We start from the raw sequence: 20,842 nt of genomic DNA, 5'->3' as shown, positions 1-20,842 counted from the left end.
CAGAAGGGCTCTGGCTCCTCATGTCAGGATCTGGAAGCAGGGAGGTGTGGTGGGTGCAGCAGGTTGATCACTGACAGTGGCTGGAACTTCGCAAGTGTTAGGTCTTGAAGGACTCTTTCCACAAACCCCTTGGTGGATTTTTGAGCCTTTGTGTGCTCAGACTTAGCTCTCAGCAGGAGCATTGACCCACCCCTTGCCCATTGTGGTCCCCGGGTGTTGGCACAAGATGCCAAAACTGAGGCAGCAGCTGAACTACTGCAGTGCCTGAGCTGCTGCAGTGCTGTGGTTTTTCCTAAATTCTCTCAGGATTCAGTGTGTTCAGCAGCAGCTGGGACAGGAACACCTCTGGGTCTGCCAACAGCCCTACACTTTACCCAGTCTTCTGCTTGAATTCCTCCTCAATCTCTGCCACTCGCTTGGCTGCATCATCCTCTGCTGGTGATAGTTTAGGCCCACGTGTTAAGCTGTTGTAGCTCCTGCAGATATATTTTGGTGACACCATGCTCAGACAACCGTGGGCTGAGCTGGAGGTGACCCAAGCACACTTCATGTGTCAGTTCATAAACTTCCTTAACACAATATTTGGCTTGGGCAAAAGCCTGGTAAGTCCACAGATAGATGCTAAAAAATAAACACGGCTGTCAGCCTTTGTCCCAGCCCCTTGACTCAATCAATATGTTTATTAATCTTTTATTCCAAAGCAAAGCCCTCAACTCCTTAGTGTTTGTTTAGGTTTTAGTGTTGTTATTAGTTTTAAGTTCTCCCTCTTACTCAGAGGTGTTTATCTGTGCAGCGGCTTTAATCCAGCAACACCCTGCAGGGCTCAACCTTCCCTGACCCATCCCTGCAAAGGCACTGCCTGTTCCTGACACCAAAATGGGGCAAAGTCTTTCCCAGAACCTTGATGTGGAGATCTTGCCTGAGCTACATTCTTCTGGTGCTGTGGCACGATGAGGTTTAATGCTGTCATGGCACAGGGCTGAAATACGGGTTTGTGAAGCTCATGTGATGTTGTGCTTTGTGCTGCCCTTGACTTTGACTCGACCTGGACTCCAGTTTTGAGATTTGGTTCAGGATTGGTTCATCTCCAGCTCTCCCATAACTGCACTGACAGGGGTTAGCAAAGGTTTAGCCAAGGCTTGAGGAGATGTTGCAGGAGGCAAGTCTGGAATGTTCTGAAGGAGTCGTTCTGGATTTACCACAGTAATGGTGCTCCAGGAGTGGGACCAGTGTTCTGAGTGATGAATTTGAGTCTGGAGTGATCAGAGGATAGGGACTCACCCCAGAGAATGGAAGTTGGCCCAGAGAAGCTGTGGCTGTCTCATCCTTGGAAGTGTTCAAGGCCAGGGTGGATGAGTCTTCAGTCTGGTCTAATGGAAGGTGTCTGGCCCATGGCAGGGGAGTGGAATCAGATGGGCTTTAAGGTCCCTTCCAACCCAAACCATTCTGGGATTCTGTGATGTTCCTGTCCTCCTTCCCACCCACTGCATCAGCAATTCCTGCAAAGCTTGAGATGCAGCTTTAAACCAAGCTTTAGCATGCTAGGAGTACAGACAGCCTTGGCATGGGCTCGGGAGCACAGGCAGGGAGGAGGCTGGAGCTGCTCCGGCGTGGGGGACGGGGTGAAGCCTGGAGTCCTGCCTCTGTGGCCAGGTCAGGCAGCAGTTGCAACATGTTGGGCTTGCACAACGTCTTTGTGATGGAGACACGGCCTGGAAACTCTGGAAGGGCAGAGGAAAGCAGCTTGTTTGCAAAGCTGCCAACAGCTTCTTGTGTGGGGGCTCCAGCCCCTTCCCTACCCCTGTACCTGGCTCCACCCGAGTGCCCTGATGGCACTGCAGGATTTGCTGTCAGATGGAAGCACAGCTTAGTCCTGTGTTTCTCACCCTCTTGGATGGGAATGTGTGCAGAGGGTCTGTCATTAGCTGTGCTGAGGAGGAGGATTGCAGATACACTGGTCTCATCTGGACCATAAAGTCACAGGTCAGTGAGGGACAGATACAGTCACAGACCTTGCCAGGGGATATCCCGCAGAGCAGGAATCCCAGGCCTTGGCACTGTGTTCATACTGGAGGGATCTTGCACTCTTTGGTGTTCCAGTGTCACTGCACTGCCTGGGTTCCCCTGAGAGGGAGCAGAGAGGTCCTGGGACCAGCAAAGCTCCTGCCAGTGTGGAGCCACCCTTCCACTCCTGCACAGATGGGAACGATGCCGGGTGCTCAGGCCTGCTACACCCTTCCCGTGGGAGTCTCTGCCAGAAAACTGGTGGTGTTTGTCTACAAGGAGAAGGAGAGCAAGCAGAGCAAGGGAGGAGAAATACCTGTGCAAATTTCTTGTCCTGAAAAAGAAAAAATCTCCACCTTGTCCTAGAGCTGAAGAGAAGTAAATCAGGGTTCTTCCTTCCATGCACCCCAGCCCAGGTTCAAACTGAAAGAGGGCAGGGTTAAACTGGACATTGGGAAGAATTCTTCCCTGTGAGGATGGCAAGGCACTGGTTGCCCAGAGAAGCTCTGGCTGCCCCTGGATGTGTCCAAGGCCAGATTGGGCAGGACTTGGAGCAGCCTGGGATAGTGGAAGGTGTCCCTGCCCGTGGCAGGTGATGGTACTGATGATCTCTAAGGTCCCTTCCAACCCAAACAATTCTGTGTTTCTGTGGTCCTGCCCTGCAGGCAGATCTGCAGCTGCTGTGTGCCAGAACATGTGTGTGTGACATGGCCTGCAGGATTTTGCCAACATTTGCTCCAGTTATGGAATCCCCAGTGAGAGGGCAGATGAACGTTCTGGGGCTCGCCCCACGTCATCAGGGAATTGAGGTGGAACAAACAACACCAAGAAAGCTCTTGCCATGAACAGAGTGTGGGTCTCCTGACTCTTCCTCCCCTACCCTGCTGTGCAACTGCTCTCTGCCTACCACTGGAGACAGCCCTGTTGCCATACCTGGTACCCAAACTGAGCTGGTAATGGGGTAATAACTGCGTGGTTTAACCCACAGGACCACCCTCATCTGTGTTGGGTTGATGGGCAGCTTCAAAGTTGTTGTTCTCTGTGTAGATTTCAGCAGCAACTGAAGGGAGGGCATTGTGTGTCCTCAGCCTGTGTTTGCCTCACACAGAGGAACACATTTCCTCCCATGCAGACTTAGCAAAATATGTCATGAGAAAATGAAAATGTCTTAGTGAGGTTACAGCAGTGAAGCAAACAAATGTCCTGTTCTTGCTGGGGGTGGATTAGCTTTTGGAATTGCCTTCAGAAAATTGTTGCTCAGTTGGCCTTGCTGAGACTTGGCACCCTGGCGCTCATCCTGCCAGCTGGGGACACCTCTCATGTCTGCTTGTCTTCTCTTTTTACTGATAGACTGAGAAAAGCTCGTTGGCCTTTATTACACTTGAGCTTCTCAGTGGTGGCAGACAAGGGCATTTGTCGTGCTCGTGCCCTCTGGTGTCACACAAAACGGGCAGAGAACACTTCCAGAAGTCTCACACTTTGTCAGGTTCCCAGTGCTACAAAATCTTGCTAATCCTGTAGCTTGAAGTCAGAATTGCTGTATGAGGAGAGCAGGTGTGAGCAGAGTTATTTGCTGAAATCCGTGTACATTAATACAGCAGCAAACAGGACTGTGGGTGAGAACAACAGAGAATCACTTAGGTTGGGAAAGACCTTTAAGATCATCGAGTCCATCTGTAATCTACTCCAGCACTGAACAGCAGATACAGATTTTCTGTCCCCTCTATAAATTCAAAGCTCTTTGTCCCTGGGAGACACAGCCCACAGCTCTGCAGACCATCACTCAGCCAGTGAGATGAGTGGTCACCACCTCACCCTGGTGGCCATCAAGCACTGGAGATGGAAGGGGTGGTGGAGAACAAGAGCAGTGTCCATTTGAGGTGTCAGCAATGCTGGGAAGGATCTGCCCCCGCTCCTGAGTGTGTTTTACAGCCAGGGTCCCTTCCTGTTCTAACCTTGAAACTTCAGGCTAGGTGCCCCTGCCCTTTTGGATCCTCCTTTGAGCCTGTTTGGCACATTCCCTTCATTTCTTTGCTCCCAAAGGGTCTCTTTTCTCACTGTGCCTTTGGCTGAGTGACAAAGGTCCTTGTGATGCTGAGGTCCCACTTTCAGTCATCTCCACGGGTTTCCAGCCTGACACCCAAGCTCATCAGCCTATTTCTTGTCTTCCAAACATCATAACCTGCTCTGGGAGGGAAGAAACGACAGATTCACAGGGTGACTCAGAGTAACCCATCAGCCACTGAGGAGCACTCAGCTCAGGGTATCTGAAGGGTGATTCTCCTGTTTTGCTCATTTGGAACTTGCAGATCACAGGTAGCTTTGCTCATAGGGATGCCCATCCTTGCAGCCATGGGGCAGAAGTGTCTTACCAGCAGCTCTTGGCTCTCAGGGCATGCAGGTGGCCCTGGAGGATGTGGATGGCTCTGGGGGACACAGATGGCTCAAGGGGAGATTCCAATGCCTCTGGCAGGATGTGGTCTGGGGGAATATGGGTGGCTCAGGGAGGGTATGGATAGCTCTGGGGGGAGGCAGAGGGCTCTGAGGGGATGGGGTTAGCAAGGCAGAGCTGATGTTACCTGAGGCATCAGACAGCACAGAGTCAGAGCAGGGTCCTCACTGCCGTGCCCGCTCTGCTCTCACGTGGGAACAAAGTGACAGCACGGGGCATATGTGCAGCCTACAGCTTTTGGGATGTGCTGGTCCTGCTGTAGCAGGGTGTGGAGCGAGTGGGGGATCCCTGCTTGCCAAGCAGAGTGAGTATGCAGTGAAGGGAGCACGTTTCCCACGGGTGTGCTCTGACACCCATGGATTTTCACATGGGCAGCAGGATAGATCTTGTGGCTGTGCCTCTGCTTGACCCCTCATCGGCCACGATGCTTGGAGGCAGATGTGTCACCAAAAGGCAGACGGGTCTCCAAAAGAGGAGAGCAGACCCTGAGGCTGGGCTCAGTGCTGACTTGCACCAGGTGATGAGGCCAAGGGTGGCTCATAACCATGTGTGGGCAATACAGACACCTGTGAGTGCTCCTAAAGCAGTCCTTGTGACACCAAATGGTGCTTCCAGGCACTGCAACAATCCGTGTGCTCTGGCCTGCTTTAGCCCTTGCAAACCCTGGGTTTGGGTAAGCCCTGGCTTGGGTAAGCCTTGGAGAGGTGGTGGTTGGTCTGTATGGATGGGGAGGAGGAGAGGGAGCACTGGGTGCCAGCCAGAGACATGTGGCTGTCCCCAGAGTGGATATGTCACACATGTGTCCTCTGGGAGTACACAGTTCCTTCCTCCAGACCTTGTTTATGCAAGGTTTGGTCTGCACTCGCACATGGAAACAGCATGAAGCTGTCTCAGGGGAGGTTTAGGTTGGGTATCAGGAAGAGGTTGTTCCCTCAGAGGGTGGCTGGGCACTGGAATAGGCTTCCCAGGAAAAGGTCACAGCCCCAAGCCTGACAGGGTTTAAGGAGTATTTGAACAATTTCAGGCACAGAATGGGATGCTTGGGATATCCTGTGCAAGACCAGGACCTGGATTCAGTGATCCTTTTGGGTCCCTTCCAACTGTGCATCTTCTGTGACTCTGCTCTTACAGAGCACTGCTCCCAAATTCACAAACTGAGCAGCTCTGCAGCTTCCTGGCTGGAATGAGGCCACCTCACTTGGGAATCTCTATTCCACCAGCACCCAGGGATGTTCCCACCCCCTCAGCTTGTGAAATCCCAGTGCAATCACCACCTGTAGGTGCTCAGGGCAGGGAATGCCTGCCATGCTTTGCTGTTGATGTGTTGCTTGTCCCTTGACAGGAGGGTAGGACTCTGTCCTTGACAGGCAAGTTGGGATGGGGGGAGATTGAATCTTGTGGCCTCCACTTTCCTTACAGCAGTCTGGGTGTCTCAGGGATGGATGCTAGGAAGCTGCAGCAATGGTTTTGTGTGTATCCTACAGTCCCTGGGATTCCTGTCACCAGTGAATGCTGATTCTGACCTGGAAGTGGTGCAGAAGCTGCCAGGGCAGCTGATGGATGCTCTCTGGGTTGTGGAGCGATCAGACAGCCCCAGTAATTCTCTCAGACCCCTCAGCAGTCAGCAGTCTCCTCTCTCTGGGAGGTTTGGGTGATGGATGGACCCTCCTAGAGCTGGGTGTGTTTTTCCAGCTGCCCTGGTGCCTGTTGGAGGCAGGCACAGAGCACAGCAAGCTGTGGTCACTCCGTGCATGGGAGCTTGGTGCTCTCCCAAGGGAAGCTTTGCTTTTGCCATCACCCCATGAGCACCTGTGGGTTCCTCTCTGCACTTTGCATCACCCCTGGAGCCATCAGCAGGGCACTGAGGGCTCTGTCTGGGAGCCAGGGATGTTCCTCAGCACCTCCACTATTAACTTACATCTGTCAGGGGCCTTATGAGTAATTCCCTCCTCAAACCTTTCTTGCTTCTCCGTGACCTCATCCCAACCCCATTCCCCAGCCTTCTCTCAAAGCATCACTAAAATCACATTTGTGATGTTTTCCCGAGCATCTTCATGCAGCAAGAGACCCCTGGGGAGAATCCCCTTCCTGTTGCTCATCCTTTGAATCTGTGCAAGCCCAGGCTTTGGCAAGTGGATGAATGGAAAGAGATGGGCTCTCCTTCCCCCCACCACCACACAGCATCTGCAGAGAAGTGGCAGGAGGGCACAGAGGAGGGATGGAAGTGCTGTGGTTTGGATTCATCTGGAGCATCTCCAGTCTCCTTCCCCACTGCACTGGGACTTGCTGTGTTCTCCTGACTCAGTAACACGCTGTATTTAATTAACTTTTGACTTCTGGTTCAAAGGAGCAGTGCACAAAATAGTTATTTACTTCATTTGGAAATTCTTTTATTCGTTACCATAATTATAACTTCCTCCCCCTTTTTTCTTTTTTTTTCTTTTTTTTGATATTTTAATTAGCAGGGGAAGGGAGGGGGAATATTTGCTGCTCTCCTTGTGGTTATCACATCCTTCAAATTACTAAAAGAGGCTGGGATAATAGGTCTGGTGATTATATATAGGCACCATCTGCTCTGTGGCTGCTTCCTATCAAAGTGCAGTTAGGAGAGTGCAAGGAGGATATTTTCTCTCCCGCTATATTAAGACTGTTTCCATCTCAGCTCCAAAGCAAAGCTCTCTGCATGCAAATGGATCAAATGCTCTGTAATCAATGGCTCAGTTTTGGCAGCCTTGAAACTGTTTTGTTTTTTTTTTAAATTTTGTTTTATTTTCCCCTCAAGCTTCGCTGTTCCCATCCGTTATGCAGTTTTATTTCAGGCTGGCTGTTCTGATTTGATGTTTTCCTGTAACCATGGTCCCCCCTGTTTGCTGAGCAATGCGGTCTCGTGTTAGCTGGCGCAGGGATCTGTGCCATAACTCCAGAGTGAGGCAATATCTGAGCAATCAGGAATGTTTTGGAGGATGATGAAGGCAGATTTTTAGGATGCATCTGCTGTGGGTATGTAGAGGAGGTGGAAAGCTGAGCTGAGCTAATTTGGAGCAGTAATGGGAAAGAATTAATTCTTGGTTTATGATACCAGCCGTGGTTGTCCTGTTGCTGCTGGGGATTGTTGGGGAGCATTGCAGGGCTCAGGATTCGGGAGTCATAGAATTTTAGAATTCCAGACTGATTTGTGTTGGAAGGGACCTTAAAGAACATCCAGTTCCACTCCCTACCATGGGCAGGGACACTTTCCACTGTCCCAGGTTGCTCCAAGTCCTGTCCAGCCTCGCCTGGAACACTTCCAGGGATCCAGGAGCAGCCACAGCTGCTCTGGGCACCCTATGCCAGGGCCTCCCACCCTCACAGGGAAGAATTCCTTCCCAATATCCAGTTTGACCCTGCCCTCTGTCAGTGAGAAGCCATTCCCCCTGTCATGGTGTGTCCTATCTTTTGCATCTTCTCGTGGGGAACTGGATACTGTGTGTGCCCCTTGGTGGCCTTGGAGACCCAGCAGGCTTCTCTTTTCTCCTGGAGCTGGTAAGATGTTAATGCTTTTGAAAGAGAAAAAGGAGAAGGAATAAGACATAGCCAGCCCAGATGGAAGGGGAAGGTGCTCAGGATGGGGTGTGTGAGTTCCCAAGAGGTGGAGGCCAGGGGAAGGTTGAAACACTGAGGAATTTGTCTTGCAAAATTTGTGCCATGGTGCCTGCGAGAGAGGGGGAGTAGGTGGCTTTTTTTTGAATGAGTGAAAGTGGCTAAAAAGAGGTAAGGGAGGAGAAAATCCAAAATGAGTTGGCAAGGATGGAAAAGGCTGCAGGTCTGTTTCAGTCTGGGTGACGACTGTGGGATGCACATCACGTGAGACACTCATTGTCCTCATGTGTTTTGTCACTGCTAAAGACACTCTGCCTCCCTGCTCTCACTCCACAGCTTTTTAATGACTCCGGGGATTGTTGGATCCCAGTTTCTTGGGGCAATTCCAGAGTTCTGGCATTCACCCCTTTCACTTGACTGGTTTAAGGCCCTTCATTTCTCACTCCCAGTTTTCCACAGGTTGCACATTGCTGTGCAAAGGGTGCACATCCTCCAGGCTGGCCTCCTGAAATGGTTGTGAGTGGTGGAGGGCTTTCTCCATCTGGAGTGTGTGGTGGAAGCTGATGCTGCTGGAAGTCTCAGCAGGGAGATTCTCCTCAGACCAGGGATGGAAGCAGTGGGGAGCCCTGGCTGTTGCTTGAGCAGTGAAAATGTTCTTGGACATCCCTTTTGGGTGGAAAAGGACTTTGGAAAGGAGAGTTTCTGCATCCCAGTGCTGTTTATCTGCCTTCATTCGTGAGCAGGGGAGGAATTTCTCCCAGGAGCCCATAGCAAAAGCTATTTTCTGGGATAATTAGGGAGGCTTGGTTCAGCACAGCAGCATTTGATATTAATGGACCAGCATTCCCCAGGGACAAACACTGATTTTCTGTGGTTTGTATATAGGTTTAGAGGAAAAAAATGCATTTATTGGCCTGGACACTGGGGCATTGTGTTTACCCCAAGAGACTCATGGTTTAGGGCAGCACTTCCTTGCAACATACCCCTAATCCTCCATCCCCACCCATTCCCACCTCCCTGAGCCACCATGCCATGCATTCTTTTGTCTGTGAGTTAAATCCTGGTTGGATTCACATCTATTCTGTCTTGCTCCCACCTTGCTGGATGCTCTAGTGGGAAGCAAGGGCCTGTCAGAACTTAGAAGGGGCTCATAAAGAAGAGGGAAAGGGATTTCTTACATGGGCTGATAGTGATAGGACAAGGGGGAAAGTTTTAAATTTATAGTAAGTTTTAAAACTCACTTAAAATAATTTTTAAATTAAAAGAGGGGAGATTTAGATTTGTTTTAAGAAGAAATTCTTGGCTGTGAGCGTGGTGAGGCCCTGGCAGAGGTTGCCCAAAAAAGCTGTGGCTGCCTCATCCCTGGAAATGTTCCAGGCCAGGTTGGATGGGGCTTGGAGCAACCTGGAATAGTGGAAGGTGTCCCTGCCCATGACAGGAGGTGGAACTGGATGTTCTTTAGGGTCCTTCCCAACCCAAACCATCCAGGATTCTATGAAGGAGCTTGAAAGCAGCTCCTGAGCTCCTGCTACTTGCTGAGACAAGCTGGGCTTCCTTCCAGGAACGCATCCCGTCGGATTGCCGGAGCCACCAGGGTCTGAATTTACACATCTTTAGATGCAGCCCCGCTCCTGCTGCCACACAAATGAGAAAATAACAACCACAGCAGTTCCTGCTGGAGCCAAACAGCAGCTCCACGTGTGTTTGTGCCATGCAGGGAATTTCAAAAGCCCCTCTGAGGGTTCCTTCCCCGCTGAGCCTCGCATGCGCCGCTCGGAGGGAGCAGCAACAAACGGGTTCTTGTTCCTCTGTCCAGTTTCTTCAACAGGAAACTGTGTTTAAAAACACCATTTCTTTAAAAAGGTTTGCTTGACAGTCTTTTCTGCAGTCTGTGCTTCTTCCCATTTCTCTGCTCGAGGCAGCACTCTGCTTGTATGGGGTTTTTTCCTAGTGCAGAGGTTAATACCACTAATTTCCTAATACCACTATATTTTCCTTTTCCCCAGTGGCTTCTTGCATTTAGGACCCTGAATTTCACCCCTTCATGAGTTCTATCAGCTCGTGGTTCAGAGGCCAGCGCATGGATTATCCAGCTCCTACAAACACAGTTTGTGTAAAGTCACAGCCACAGAACACAGGGAGATTAAAGGAGAAAAGGCACAAAGAGGAGGCTCCAAGGGTTAGGGGATGTTGAGCTGAAAAATGTTCCCTCAGGTTCTGCTCTGGCCATGCTGGGGCAGCGTGGGGAGAGGGTGATTGAGGTGCCCAGGAAGGAGGCTGGGTGCCAGCTGGGCAGTGTGACCCACTGGCAGCTCTTCCCAAGGGTTCTGGGCAAAGAAAAGCTGGAAAAGCCCTGGGCATTGGTCTGCCAGCACGGGGAAGCCTTCCTGGAGGAGAGGATGTGCCGTGACTGGGATAGCAAGGAGGAGGCAGAGGGGAGGACTGGGTTGAACCTGGGGTTTGCTTTGTGAGGGAGGTGCTCAGTGTTCCCTCTCCATGGGGGAGCTTCCAGGCTGCACAAAACCTTGTGTGGATTAAAAACATCCCCACTTTTTGGGGTCAGGCTGCTGTTCCAGGTACCAGCAGACCAGGAAAGGAGCTGTATGTGATCAGATGCTGCCTGAGGACTCACCATAAACAGCTTTGCAGCCAAGAAGTGCCATTTTTAAACTAAAAAAAACAAAAGGTCACAAAGAGTTCAGTATGCACCTTGCAGTGCTTTTTCCTTTTTATTTCTTTTTTTCCTTGCAGTGCTTTTTCCTTTTTTATTTTTTTTTCCTTGCAGTGCTTTTTCTGCAAGCACGGGGAAGATGTTTTTTGGAATTGTAACCTGATGTATGGACCCACTGCTGGTCCTTTGGGTATCAGGGGCATGGTGGGGACTGGAGACATCCTGAGTACTCCCAGTGCTGGGTTTGGTTCTCACTGGAAACTCTCACATGTGTGTCCTATCAAGGACTTCTGCAGCACTCTAAGCCAGATTTCATGAAGGGCAGAGGGAGAATGAGCACCTTGTCAGTGTCCCATGGTGTGTGGAGGAAGGTCTGCCTGCAGAGCCCAATTACTCAGCTCTAATTACAGGAATGGGTGGCTTTTCCCTTCTCAGGCTGAAAAAAATTGGCCCAAACCCCTGAGAAACCACAACACAAATGTCTGACGCTGTTCCACATGGTCCTCAGTGAACAAAAACCCTCTTGAAATCAGCCCTTGCCTCCCAAAATAGGCAGCACCACTTCAAAAGGGAAAAGAGGGGGGAGAAAAAAAAATCCCAAACCCAAGGCTTCAGGGGGTGAGAGCACTTGCAGCCTCAGAGTTTCTGTAAGTGTGTTGTGGTGCCTGCCAGCCCAGCCAGGGCTTGGTCTGAGATAAATCCAGATTTGCTTGGGGAGGGGGTGGTCCCACAGGGATGCTCCCAGCGTGGTCAGCAGCTGCCTCCTGTCATCCTGTCATGGGGAGCTTTGTTGCCATCACTTCTTCTCCATCCTCTGCCTTTTTGTTGTTTTTTTTTAACCTGGGAATATTACCCTGAGCTTGATTCCAGTCTGGAAATCACTGAGAGGTTTGTTGCAAGGAAACCTGGTCTGGACTGAGCACAAGCCTGGCTGCTCAGAGCAAAGAGGCAACACCAGCCCACTGATTCCAGGGAAAACCATGATCTGCTCCAGCCCCTGTCCCACTGAGCACCAGTTTGGAAGGAGCTGGACCAGGCAGTGCCTGTGTAAAGTCTTGCAGCACCTAAAGGGCAGGAAAACACTTCTAAATCAGAAGTGGGGCGTGCTCACAGGCTGTAGGGGATCCATGTGCCAGTGTGAGATGCCTTTGGAGCTGTGGTTTCCCCTCTTTGTTTGCCCAGCTCACAGCACTCAGAGAGGCAGCCGTGCCCACCCACCTCCTGGGAGCTTATCTTGGCCCAGAATAACATTTTAGATTTCCTTTTTAAATCAAAGCTTAATATTTTTGTAGTAAAAGAAGAGGAGGCATGAGTGTAAGGTGATAAACTCACACTTGGTTTTCTTCTGCTGAAGTTAAAGCCCACGTGGACCATTTATTTTAGCCAGGAGCAGCTCTGGATTCACCTTGGGCAATCCAAAAAGCACACAGAATGGTCAAATTCAGGTCAGGACCTACAATAAACTGATGCTTTGGAAGGAATTAGCTACATCCTCTTATTTCAAGAAACTGAGGGCATGACCACAAGCAGCAACATTAATAAATATTTGTTATATAAATAAATATTATTAATAAATATAAGAAATATGGGCATTTATTAATGCCCTGGAGATTACAGAGTAAAAGAGGGGTGCCATCCCAGGATTCTCAATGCTTTTAGGGCTGATGGAAGTGGGTAAGAGGCGTTGCAAGAAACCACATTATCACCAATAGAAAGCAGACCCTAAAGTTAGGCCAGTGCTAAGAGCCCTTAAATCACCTCAGCTTGGTCCCCAGAGCAGCTGGGGTGGTTTCAGAGAGCTGGGGACTTGCAGCATCCTTTGCAGAGGGATTTTCCCTGCTGCCTCTCAGGTGTTGTGTGAACTGACTCACAGCTCAGTAAAAACTTGGCTTAGTAAAACGTGTTCTCTTGGATCCAGTGCTGCATTATCTCAGGGAAAGAAGTGGAACTGATTTTTGTCTGGTGCACTGGATGCTTTCTAATTGTCCCTGGCCATCCTTTGGAGTTCATTATTCCTCCTTCAGCCGACACCAGCTTCTAATTAGGGGACATAAAATTAAGATGGAAGAGCAGCACTTTGCAGGGGTATTGCTGCTCATGGAGGAATCTGGGCTGGATTTATGCCAGAAACACCCTCTTGTGTGCAGGGTGGTGTAAGCACTGCTGGTACCAGTGTCTGCACACCCTGTGAGAGCTGGATTAGCAGAGCAGCCCTTGGCCTCCTGAAAGGGGACAATGAACCTCAGTCCTCCTTGCCCCTTCTCCTGCATCTCTCCTTCATCTGAGGGGCACAAATATTTCCTAAACCAGAGTTTTTCCTGCAACAAATTCAGGGTGAATTCTCTCCCCGTGGCAGAGCGACCATGGCTGGGGGCAGCAGGCACAGAAGGGCTCTGGCTGGTGCAGAGCCAATGCTCAGCCCTGGTGGTGCATTTTAACCAATTTATTCATTTTTCCCCTACAATTCCCTCTATATTTGGGGGGTTTTAAATCCTAAATATATTTTTCTCCTGAGAGGGTGATGTGGCATCTACAGATGCTGTTTTGGGGGTACAGTTGCAAAGCCAAGAGCTGAAAAAGCTTGCCCAAGACCTATCTATTTCCCCATGGGGATGTATCACATCAGAGCTTTAGGAAGCTTAACACTGCTCTGGAAGCAATCACAGGATCTCATTGACATCCTTCTCTGCCAAGAGACTTCTGGAAGATGTTTGTATAGTTTTTAAAAGGGGAGGGAACAAATTCTTCCCCATAAGCCACCCCAGTGCTTCCCTGCAGAGCGTGGTGTTAGTGTTCTGTGTTGGCACAAGAAAACCCTTTCAGAAGTAGGAATTATTTAAACATTACAGAAATCCACAGGTTTTTTTGGCCTCATCCAGCAGCTGCCTGTGGTACCAGCTGCTTATTGCAGGTGGTTAATAAATGCAAATGTGCTCTGGTGTTTCTCTCTCCCCTCCCTTTGTAACCCCACCACTGCCTCATTTTCATGCCTCTCCTGGTCAGCAAGATGGCTTTGATGCTGGGTTTTCCCCCAGGCCTGAGCTGGGAATTAAGCCTGGCTTAACCTTTGCAGCACGGTGCACCTGCCTGGGGGTTTTCCACCAGGACTCGTTTATATTAAATAATAACATGGAGAGGAGTCTGAGTGGTTTTGGTGAACTGCTGTAAATGCAAAAAGGGGATTAAGGAGCTTTAGGGCTTTGGTGTTTTAGATGGAAAAGCCATGAGAACAATGAATTTCCCCCAGGTTTTGTACAGTTTAAAAATTTGGTTTGGAAAGAAAAATTGGAAAGTTTTTGCTTCTGTTTCTTGTAGGCTGAAAGGTCATTCTAATCCCTCTGCCCTCAGGTTTTCCTGGAGCAGGGAAATTTTCCCTGGTTTGCATCCTAAATCTGTACATTAAATTACATACTCTGTGTTCATGGTTAGACCAGTAGGTAAGTGACTCTGAGTGATGGAATTTGAATTTTGTTAAACAAACAGAACAATCTTTTAATACTTTTTTCCGTACCTAAAACACAGATAGTGCTTGGAAGTGTTTAAGGGCAGGTTGGACAGAGCTTGGAGCAACCTGGTCTGGGGGAATGTGTCCCTGCACGTGGCAGGGGGTTGGAATGAGATCTGTAAGGTCCCTTCCAATGCAAACCGTCCCATGGTCCTGTGATTTTAGTAGGACTCAGCAATGCTGAGACATTCCTATGGATGAGAAGTACCCTTGCAGTGATTCTGGGAGATGTGTCAGTGCTCCTGCTTCAGGGCACAAGCCAGGTCCTAACCCAGAGGGAGAGACAGAGATGCTTGCCTTGGATCTCTGTGGGGACATCCCCATCCTGGGGATTTTTATGCTCCAGACCTGCTTGATTGATGTTTTTTTCCCCAGAGATGGAATCCACACACCACCTTCCCTTGAGCAGCCATCGTAGCTCGTGTGACCCTTGCAGGTACTCCCCACCCTTTTTGCTTCCCAGGAGGCAAAGCAGAGAGCTCAGGCTAGGGCTCAGGGGTGCTGCAAAGCCATCAGCCAGGCACCATGGCCAACCACCACCACACATTTTATAATTTCATTTGATTTTTTTTTTTTTTTTCGGGGGACTCTGCTGCATCCCGGGCCGCGAGGGGGGAATAACCTCTTTGATTTTATTTTTTTTTCAGTTCTCTCAGGCCAGACACACCACAGCCCTTTGAAACGCTCTGTGTCCCTTACCCCACCCATGAATGTGCCAAACCAACCTCTAGGACATGGATGGATGTCTCATGAGGACTTACGAGCTAGAGGACCCCAGTGCATCCCTTCCGATCATGCCCCCCTGTCTCCACAAAGCAGTGTAGCCTCTTCGGGAAGTGGTGGGAGTGAACATTTAGAAGATCAGCCTTCTGCTCGTAACACATTCCAGGAGGAAGGGAGTGGGATGAAAGGTGAGTGACAAACCAGACCCTGACCCCCCAGCACGCAGAGGCAGGAGGGGAAGAGCCGCCCGTGCTCCCGGCTCTCGCTCGGCGGTTTGGGGCGAGGATCCTCCTGGCCAAGCGGGGCCTCCCAGCCTTTCCTCCCCTGCTTAGGCATTTAGGTTTAGGGGAATGCCTTGGGTTTTCTTTTAAGTAGCAGCTGGCCCTGATCTGACGTCTTACCCTTGGGTGCCAGTGGGCTGGTTTTGCCCCAAAATCCTGTGAGCTGCCAGCTTTGCAAAAAGCTGGATTTTTTTCCATTGCCTGTGGCTTTTGGCTGCGAGTGGTGCTCTTTTTTCTCTTTCCTTTTTTTTTTTATGATGGTGAAAAACAGCTTAGAGCAAGCTTAGCAAGGCACGTGTGATTTGCCGTTGCAGTGTTTGATACCCACCAAGTATCTGGGGAAGTTTTGGCTTGAGATACTTGTTTGCAGTGAATTTAACCTGTGTGTTTCGGTTGGTTTTCCCGTTATACCTACATTTCACAGAGATTTTGGCAATAAATACATGTGGTTCTGGTGGTAAACGAGGCAGAAATGAACCCCACTTGCTGCAGTCAAAGATGCAGAGCAAACTTCAGGCTGAGGAGGAATAAACAGCTAAAAACTGGGCAAACACACAGACTGTGTGTTCCTGGGAACAGACTGAAAATGACCCTGCAGCTCTCAGACTGATTGAAACAACTCCAATTTGTATTAATGCAAAGCAGCTCGACTGTGTGCAAACCAAGTGGTGTATCAGAATAGGGAAATAATTGTATTTTTTAACAGTCACAAGGTCTGATTTTAGTCTAATTACAGACAAATTGAGATGTGGATAAATCTGTGTGATGTGGGACTGCATTTGGCTTGGCTCTGGATGGCTTTGATGTGCATGAAACAAATGCATGAAAAACCCCTCCTGGTTCTGGGGAATGTAATAGAGGCAGGTCGGGTCCTGCAGTCTGTCTGGCCAGGGAGAGCTTTTTGGGAGCCAGTGTTTCTAGTGGGGGGTGCTGTTTAACACTACATTTCTCCAGGTTTCTGCAGAAGGAGCTGGGGAGGAGACCATGGGGAGCTTGGCTCCACAGCTGCAGCTCCAGGATCTGCGTGGATAGAAACTTCCCAGTGCTGTGCAGTCAACCTGTGTGGCCAAATCCACAAAGCCCAGAGGCTGTCCACCAGCAATGATCAATTCAATAACCCCCACATATTAACACATCCCCTTGCTGCTGAGTGCAGCTGGGCTATGTCCACCCTTCCTGGGGCTCTCCCTTTCCAGACTTCCAAACATGATTCTCCCGTTGCTGACTCAGCCAAATGGCTTCTGTCCCCCTGTCCAGGGACGTGCAGAGCAGATGTTCACAGCCTCTGGTGTCTGTGCCTGCCCTGTCCTCCCCCCTCAGCTGGGTTTTCTTCAGGCTGAACCGTTCCACTGCCTTCCCAGATGATGTTTTCTAAACTTGGGGCTGTTCCTGCTTCTCTCCACCAGGATTTTTTCCAAAAATTCCGCGTTTTATTGAAGGTGTGCTGCCCAAAACTGGACTTGGAAGCAGAGCAGAGGCTTGTTTGCCTCCAGACAGCATTCCTGTGGCTGTGTAGCTCATCGTCCTCAAATAACAAAGCGCTGTGAGCTGCGTATGACCCATTGTATCCCCACAGCTTTCCTGAAAAAAAAAAAAAAGAGCGAGGACTGCCCGTTCCCTGCACTCGATCGTGCCGTTTCTTGTTCCTACAGAAACGCACAGCTCGGTGCATTTTTATGGGGCTGCCTCGTTCTCCATCCAGGCTGGCTGCTCCTGTTGCCAAGTCCGTTCTCTGAATTGCAGCCACGTCTCCCTGAGTGCCTGCAGGCTCTTGGGGCTGGGTGTCCCCCCTGCTCTGGTCAGCTGGCTCCTTCTTTATCACCCTCAGGGCCATCCAGGAGGATCCAGACCCACGGGATCTGGAATGTCATGACAGCTCCCCACCTGCCTCACCGGTTTATCTCTCCCAGTGTCACCTATTTCTTTCCTTTCTGTTCATCTTTATGCTCCCATTTCTCTTTTTTTCCATCTATCTTCATGCTGAAGGGAAAATGCCCTTTGGCTTTATCCTAGCTCTTGGTTTCTCGAAGATATGGACACTTGGCTCTCCGTGGATCCCCATCTGTCTGTCTGTCCCTTTCCATGTCCCTGCCCATGGAGAGGGGTTGGAATTAAATAATCTTTGAGGTCCCTTCCAACCCAAACCATTCCAGGATTCTGTGATTCCTGGGGCACAGCTTGGGGAGCACCAGGAGGAAGGTCTGGGTAGAGCCAGGGGTTTCTGCTGGGAGTATATCCAAGGTGTCCTGTGTGTAAATATTGCAGGGTGAGTTGTTTTCCTTCTAAATTTCCTGACAGCCGTGCCATGACTTTGCAATTAGCTCCAGGTAATTGCTGATTAAAGAGTAGCTCTGCAGGCAGGTGGTTCACCCATCCGTGGAGAGCATTGGGAAGTTTGACTTTCCAAAGACCAGGAAATCACCTTGGATGTCCTTACACCTCCTGGCTGCCTCTTCCCTGTGGGAAAGGGGAAAGCTCCACCACACACAACACACTCTCTCTGTCCTGGGGTGGTTCCTTCTCCCCACCCTACTTCCAGGATTGCCACTTCTGCTGGCAGGGGAGCTCTGGGACCATCACTCTCCCCAAAATTAAGGCACGATCCAGGACAGGCTGATGCAAAGGCAAAGAGCTGCTTCTGCAGAGGTTGGAGAAGGGTTTCCTGCAGGGTTCAATGTCTGTGTGAAGTTGCATCTCTCTTCTGGAAGTATCCCTGGATACATGGATGTGTGCCAAGGGCAGGTGTCCCATGGGGATGTGGGATCAGGGAAACTTTTAATGTGCTGTCACTAGAATTGTGTGGTTTTGTGTTAAAATGATGTTGAAATTTGAGCCTGTGCTAGAAATGGGGCTTTTTGCTGAGAGGTTTTTATTTATTTTAAACAGAAATCAGCTTAAGAGGGTGCTGGTAGCAGACTTTGGGACTGTTGCATGTCAGAACTTTTGGAAAACAGTGAATTTCAGCCCATCTGTGCTCAGTAATTGCTTTTCCCCGTGTTTGGTGTGGGGTTGATCTCCTGTGCAGCACTTGAGGAATTTCACTGACACGTGAATCCCGGTGTGTGTCTGGGGTTTGAAAAGTGTGAGCGAGATGCAGCATGCTGGCATTGTTTGCATCCTCTGCTTGGATGCAAGGTGGGTTTGGGATCAGCCTGGGCAGCAGGGGACTTCTAGCAGATGTATGGATTGCCTTGGGGAGCCAAACCAAGGTCCCTCCTGCCCTGTCCCTGGTTCAGGAAGAGGTCATGGACAATCCTTGGCTTGCATGTGGTACTCAACAGTGTGGGACTTTCTGGACCCCCATCATGGGATGGATGGCCCAGCAGTGGGAATGAGCTCCTGAGTGTCCCACTGGAGGGGAAGGGGACAAGGACTATGGACAAGGTATTGCTGGGAGCAGAGCACGTCAGCTGGGAAGGCTGTGGCAGAGCTCCTGTGGGGCTGTAGGTGCTGAACAAAGCAGGTCTCAATTTGGCAAAGGGTTTCAAGCCTTTATAAATGAAAAATGTTGTCACAGGCCCGGTCCTGTGCTGCAGCACAGACACCTGCAGGGCCCCCTCCCTTGTGGGGTGTCTCCACAGACCCCCCAAACCTGCAAAACCCTGCATAGCTGCTTGTTGTCACATTGCCTTCTCCATGGAGGACACCTCATCGTGGGGTTTTGAATGTCACAGAGGAAGGATTCCCCTCCCAGGTCCCTCATTGTGAAACCATGTTGATGTCAGGAGGATAAATGTATTTTTGGGTACCCCTCCAGCTGGGCATAGAGGTGCAGCACTGCAGGAAACAACTGGGAAGGAAGAAATAATTTCAGTCGGTGCATTTTAGGTCCCAGGTTGCCCTTTGAAGCTGGGTGTGGGGCCATCTTTGATGGCACATCATTTTTCCATCCCAAACCCATCTCTCTAGTTCTTTTTAAGCAGCCGGTTCCATTTTCAGCACATGTCACCATCCCTCATGCCAGAAATCAGTGTCTACCATCCACAAACCAGCCCTTTGCTTGTCCTGAGCTCAGCCACTGCAGCAGTTAGCATGTTCCTGGGAAAACAGCAGTGAGGAGCTTGGTGTGCAGTGGCACAATGCCAGCTCCCCATGGGCTAATTCCCAGTGGCTTTCCCACAGGAACCCAACTCCTGAGGATGTGTCCTCATGCAGGGGCTGGTTCCTCCTCCCATCCACAGCCCTGTGTCCTCCTCCAGGGCTGGTTCCTCCTCCCATCCACATCCACATCCACAGCCCTGTGTCCCCATCCAGGGGCTGGTTCCTCCTCCCATCCACATCCACGGCCCTGTGTCCCCATCCAGGGGCTGGTTCCTCCTCCCATCCACATCCACATCCACAGCCCTGTGTCCCCATCCAGGGGCTGGTTCCTTGTCCTACCCACATCCACAGCCCTGTGTCCTTCTCCAGGGGCTGGTTCCTTGTCCCATCCACACCCACAGCCCTGTGTCCCCATCCAGGGGCTGATTCCTTGTCCCACCCACATCCACAGCCCTGCGTCCCCATCCAGGGGCTGGTTCCTCTTCCTACCCACATCCACAGCCCTGTGTTCCCAGCCAGGGATTGGTTCCTTCTCCCATCCAAACCCACAGCCCTGTGTCCTCCCAGAGGTCCATGAAGCTCAGTGAGGTGTCCCTTGGGCTGCCCCTCGTGTTGGTGTTGATGCCGGTGCTCGTGGTTGTTCCATGGATTCAGCAGAGCTCTCCTGTCCTTGCCTTTGTGCTGCAGATGTCCCAGCCTGGCTGAAGAGCCTCCGGCTGCACAAGTACGCCGCCCTCTTCTCCCAGATGACCTACGAGGAGATGATGGCCCTCACCGAATGCCAGCTTGAGGCACAAGTATGTCCCACCTCACCAGGGGGGTGACAACTTCCGAAGTCCCTTTCTGTGACTTCCTGTGGTTGGGAAGCAGAAAAAGGGGCATGGGGTCTTGGGGAGTGAAAAAATCTCGCATTGTACCTGAAATGAACCTTGTCCCTGTGTTCTTGTTGGAGTCCCAGCATGGAAGTCCCAACACTGGGAGCTGTGCTTGGGGTTTTTTTCACAGCTGGAATCAAGTTCTGGAGTGTCAGGGATGCAACCTGTGGTAGCCATCTCCCTTAAAGGCAGTGGGGCTTTGATGGCTGACTGCCTTTGAAAATGTCATAGACTCACAGAATACTGCTGGTTGGGGTTGGAAGTGACCTTAAAGATTATCTGGTTCCAACCCCCACTGCTTGCAGGTTCACCTGTGCATTATCCTTGGGATAAAGAGGAATGGGAGCACTGTTGCTCTCCATGTGTGAGGTGCACCAGGGAGGGACGGACTAGCTGGAAATCTCTATCCTCAGCAAGTATCTGGGTGATTTTCTATGTCCCCCACAAATCCCTGCACTCCAAAATGTAATTAATTCCTAGCAGCCCTTTCTGTTTAGGAGAGGAAGGGTTTGGGTTGGGCCAGCTGCCCTGTGGAAGTGCTAACATCAAATGTTGTCCTGTTTTTGCAGAACGTTACCAAAGGCGCGAGACACAAAATAGTCATCAGTATCCAGAAGCTAAAAGAAAGACAAAACCTGCTCAAATCTCTAGAAGGGGTAAGTAGTCACAACCATTTTTGTATGTCTTGTGTTTTTAAGAAGCCAGGAATTA

The 20,842-nt window shown here is 50.4% G+C and overlaps 1 protein-coding gene across 4 annotated transcripts in view; it reads left to right on the top strand.

Moving 5' to 3' along the window:
* The window catches only part of SAMD4A (sterile alpha motif domain containing 4A), a 100,461-nt gene that overhangs the window by 63,856 nt on the left and 15,763 nt on the right, over positions 1-20,842 (top strand). For 2 of the 4 annotated variants that reach the window (XM_038136853.1, XM_038136852.1), the window contains exons 4-6: positions 14,859-15,122; positions 19,944-20,053; positions 20,701-20,787. In XM_038136853.1, the coding sequence (XP_037992781.1) occupies positions 14,859-15,122; positions 19,944-20,053; positions 20,701-20,787 (461 nt within the window). The remainder of the gene's footprint in view (positions 1-14,858; positions 15,123-19,943; positions 20,054-20,700; positions 20,788-20,842) is intronic. The other 2 variants (XM_038136855.1, XM_038136854.1) reach the window with 1 other exon arrangement.

The sequence above is a fragment of the Motacilla alba genome, chromosome 5 (assembly GCF_015832195.1).
Source record: "Motacilla alba alba isolate MOTALB_02 chromosome 5, Motacilla_alba_V1.0_pri, whole genome shotgun sequence".
Classification (NCBI taxonomy): Eukaryota; Metazoa; Chordata; class Aves; order Passeriformes; family Motacillidae; genus Motacilla; species Motacilla alba.
The sequence above is the reverse complement of the archived record's forward strand: the minus strand, read 5'-3'. Positions and strand labels throughout refer to the sequence as shown.